The following is a 4,329-nucleotide window of genomic DNA, read 5'->3' as shown; positions in this document are numbered from 1 at the left end:
AGCCGCACCACGGGAGGGCAGCGAGGGGTCTCCAAGCCACCACGGCCATGCAGGAGCTGGGAGAGCCCTCGCACCTTGCCCTGGTGCCAGGAGGTTAACGGCCGGCCCGCGGCAGCTGAGTGCCGGCCACCTCCAGCTCCTACGGCCACAGGGCGTGGGCTATGCCAGGGAACCCCGGGAGGACATCAGACGGCAGCACGGGGATGCGCCAGGGCCTGCTCAGGAAGCCCCAGGTGCTCTCCTGGAGAGGCAAGGAGCAGAGAAAATGGCGTGCAGTCACAGGTACCGCATCCAGAGCCGCGGTGCCAACTGCCCCCAGCCGAATCTTCATACCTTGTCCCAGCACAGAGCCACAGAAAAGCCCCATTCAGAGAGGACTCAGGAGGGTCCCTCGGAAAAAAAAAGCTACCCTGACCACCACCAGCAAGGACCCGGGCTGCGGCAGGGCTCTGGTCAGGGTCTGCTCACGCTCCGTCCTCCCCCACGCGCCCGCAGGTCTCAACACTTGCTACTCTCGACAAGGAAAGCCCTTGCCTAGGTCCATTCCCCAAATCCACAGGAAAACTGACAGCCTCACAGGGATGCAACGGACATCTGGGCAAGCTCATCATACAATCAGTGTCACAGGGTTGTGCATGAGGTGGACACACAGAGCACAGGAGGGCATGACTCACAGACGCAGCACTGTCAAGTCTTTGGAGAAACTTGCATGAACACCATCAGTTAATTTGCTTTGTTACTTTTGTGGGGGGGTTTGATTTTTATTTCCATGGTGCATCCAAAGACAAGTTGTCCAGCAGTTTGCTCAGAACCCCTCGGTTTTCAACTCCTAGGATATGTTAAAGAAGAAAGCACTATTTTAATGTTTGTTTTTTTAAAAAAATAATTAAAATAATTTGCATAGCTAAACTGTTGATCTAAGGCTTCTATGAATGGTGTGGTTATGTTTGACAGACAATGTCCATTAAACAGAGAAAGACACTAGGAAAGCCCCGTAACATTTTTTATTATGTTTTTGTAACACACGTGTGCACACACACCCCCCCCCTCTCTCAGGAAGGAAGGTCCCCATCTTCCAGCGCCCCTTTGATGGAGGATGTCAGGACATCCTGCCCTTTCCTACACCCAGCTGGTCCCAGCAAACACCAGCAACTGCAGCTTCCACGGCCCAAGAGGTCCCCTACAAGCTACCACTGCTCTAAGGTCCCGGCCACGCTCCAGGGACATCCCAAACAGGCGAGCACATCTCCTGCCTGGTGACATCCAGATGTGACACGGAGGTTCCCAGATTTCAAGTCTCCATCCTAATGCGTTCACACACAGTTACACACAGCAGGTCGCTTGGGTAGCCCAGCCTCTCCCTAGGAGCCGTGGCACCGAGGCAAGCAGCCAGCGTGTTCGCTGTCGGGGCTAGGGCCAGCCTTTGCACGCGTGTGGCAGAGCAGGGCTGGGCTGAGTGCCGCTCCCTGCGTGGGGAAAGACGCTTCCCCGGCAGGAGCTCTGCCTTCCAAACTCCGCACGCCTCACAGCCCTCCTCCTCACTGGGAATGAGCACAGGAGGCTTCCACACATGCTCCTCCACCTGCCCCAACATGACAAGAGGACTCCATCCTCCCTCCGGCTGCTGCAGAACACCCGGAGCAGCTCCTCCCTGCTCTGGCACGATCCCCCGATGGGGCACATCCAGCCAACGCAACACAGGTCAGCTACAGGCAATCTCCACAGCTGGCCCTGCCTAGCCTAGGCTAGGCTTTGGTCAACCGGCTGCTTCTCCCCACACAGACAACCCAACAAGCAACCACTGCATGATGGAGGCCAGCATTTTATTTTTTTTAATATGGAAATTAATTTAAAAGTAGAAAGAAAGAGTCCCCCAAACAATAAATATTACGCCTTCATGAAATAAATTAATGTAGAGATTCTGTGCAGGGGGAAGTTGCTCCAATCACAGATTCAACAGCAACCGGCACTGGGTCCAGTGTCCCCTCCCAACCTTCTCCACTGCCTGGTGCAGTGGAGAAGCAGCAGCGAGCCCACCTACCCCCAGATCTGGTGGGCCACGGTGGGGCAAGATGTGGCCTTCACACAGCCTGGCAGGGCCGCGGAGCCGGGGAAGTCACCAGGATTCCCCTCTGACGGCCACCAAGACATCTGGGATTGCTCCACTCATCTGGCACACAGAGCTGGCATCAGAATGACAGGACCAACCTACCTTGGATAGGACCCTCCAGGAAGGCCCAGGGGAGGACAGGACCCTCCAGAAGGGCCCAGGGGAGCCCCCTGCCACAGCCCTGCCCTCCTCGCTGCGGCAGGAGCCTGCCTGGAGCCCTCACACTAGTTTCATGTGAATTTGAAGAGGATGAAAAATTGTTTGTGGGGTGTTTTGTTTCTTTTTTTCTTTTTTTTTTTTTTTTTTTTTCCCCCCCGCTCCCTCCCCGGTAAAAACGCTTCATCCCCAACCTCTGCTGGAGTCACCCCCCCGGCCCACACCTCCCGGAGTGAGAGAAGTTCACAGATAAGGCAGTTCGTGTGAGAGGGAGGCTCAGCCCTGCCAGCGGTCAAGCCCGTGTGTCCAGGCCTGAGAAGGGCAGTGACTCGCAACACCAAGCCTCCCCCTTCCAGACAAGACAGAGAACAGAGACAGACAGACAGACAGAGCGTGGGAGGGAGGCACTCCTATGGTTTGCATTGCTGGTTCCCTCCTCCCCTGGCTCTTGCTCCCCCAGCCCTTGCAGGTCCACTCTATCCCCCTCCCATCTCCCAGCCCCTAATACAATTCAGATCCTTGACAGCTAAAAAACAACAAAACAAAACGAAAAGAACAAAACAACCCCCACGCCACACCCTTCGCATCCTTCTCCACCCACTGCCGTGGCCCAGAGGGGAAATCCTGACTCCCAAAAAGGTCCTGCAATTTTTGCCTCCTGGCGGAGCTGAGACCAAGCAGGAGCTGGACCCATTATTTCCCTGTGATCTCTATAACATCGTCGTCTTTGTCCTCATCATTAGAGCTGCATCCCACCTCTGGGACCTCCTGGGGTTCAAACTGAGGCACCTGGGACCGAAGGAGGCCCCCGGCCGGGTAGCCCGAGTGAGGGGACATGTAGCCAGGGTAGGCAGACGCCATGCTCCTGGGAAGGCTGCTAGGCAAGACGGGGGCTGGGAAAGGAGCAAACATCCTGGGCTCGGGCAGGAGTGACTGCGTGAAGGGAAGCGAGTAATTGGGCAGCACCCCTGTCAGAGAAGGGTTTAGCATGAATGAGGGGACGCTGGCGGTGGCTGAGGTAGCAGCAGAAGAGCTGGCGGTGCCGGCTGTCAGCAGAGGGTCAGTAGTCACAGGGAACACCAGATGAGGGTCTGGGAGTAAATTGGGCAGCTGGTAATAAGAGGAGCCAGTGCCCATGTACAAGGAGTTTCCTGGTTGGGAGGCAAATGGATGGGTTAGGTTGTGGTTTAAAGAGACAGGAGGCATGGCGAACCCACCAGAGACGGGGTACCCGTGTTCGTACGGCTGCACGGACGATGGCAACTGGCGCTTCTTCTGCTGCCTGCGGGCTTGCTCCTCCGGAGCCGACGGTGAGGTCGACTTGCGCTTGTTGCCCCGTAAGTCCAACACCGAGTGGGCATCGACGTGCTGGCTGGTGGCCGGCAAGGCTGAAGACATGGAGGGAGCCATGCAGTGAATCCCGACGCGCTGCTCAGCTCCTCGGGCTGCTAAGCCGGGCGCATTGTCTGTGCGAGCAGGGTGGCCTTGTGCTGCGTTGGTGCTGGGAGAGCTGTGCCGGGACTCCCGGGCAGCTGCTGCCTCCGCATACTGCTGCAACTCGCTGATGATCTCGGGGCTGTCGGGGGATATGGGCCGAGTGAGCTCCTCCGCGCTGGGGAGCTGTGGTGATGAGGCACTGTGTCTGCCGTTGCTTGTGGACTCCAGCGAAGAGCTCTGGGAGCCTGGAAACAAGAAGATGGAGCAGGTGAGAAAGACAACCTTGGAGAAAAATCTGGGGGCCAAGGAGCAACAGTGGAAAGGAAGGTGGGGATATCATAGGCAGATTGTGTGGTCAGCTCTGAACACAGGCGTGATGGAAGGCAGCCAGGGAACACCACCCCAGTCACTTGGGTAGGAAAGCACGTGAGCAAGCCTCACACAGCGCTCACAAGCCCCTTACCTGAGGCAGCTGTCCGACGGTCTTCATTGCCCTTTGGCTTCCCAGTGGTCCGGATAGCAAAAATCCGCCCGTCACTGGTCCGGATATACGTCCCTGGAACAGAGGCAGAAGAACTTCATTCACCGTTTCTGTGAGCCTGTCAGGCGGCACAGACAGGACGACA

General features: G+C 57.0%; 1 protein-coding gene across 3 annotated transcripts in view; it reads right to left on the bottom strand.

Annotated features, from left to right (window-relative positions):
- Positions 1 to 523: 523 nt before the first annotated feature.
- The window catches only part of RAD54L2 (RAD54-like 2 (S. cerevisiae)), a 55,424-nt gene continuing 51,618 nt past the window's right edge, over positions 524 to 4,329 (bottom strand). Inside the window, exons 21-23 of one of the 3 annotated variants that reach the window (XM_009321832.1) lie at positions 4,167 to 4,259; positions 3,484 to 3,948; positions 524 to 829 (exon numbers count right to left, since the gene is read on the bottom strand). In XM_009321832.1, coding sequence (XP_009320107.1) covers positions 762 to 829; positions 3,484 to 3,948; positions 4,167 to 4,259 — 626 coding nt within the window. In that variant the 3' untranslated portion in view covers positions 524 to 761. Of the gene's footprint in view, positions 830 to 2,483; positions 3,949 to 4,166; positions 4,260 to 4,329 lie in introns of those variants that run through there. The other 2 variants (XM_009321830.1, XM_009321831.1) reach the window with 2 other exon arrangements.

The sequence above is a fragment of the Pygoscelis adeliae genome, unplaced genomic scaffold (assembly GCF_000699105.1).
Source record: "Pygoscelis adeliae isolate BGI_AS28 unplaced genomic scaffold, ASM69910v1 Scaffold94, whole genome shotgun sequence".
Taxonomy (NCBI): domain Eukaryota; kingdom Metazoa; phylum Chordata; class Aves; order Sphenisciformes; family Spheniscidae; genus Pygoscelis; species Pygoscelis adeliae.
The sequence above is the reverse complement of the archived record's forward strand: the minus strand, read 5'-3'. Positions and strand labels throughout refer to the sequence as shown.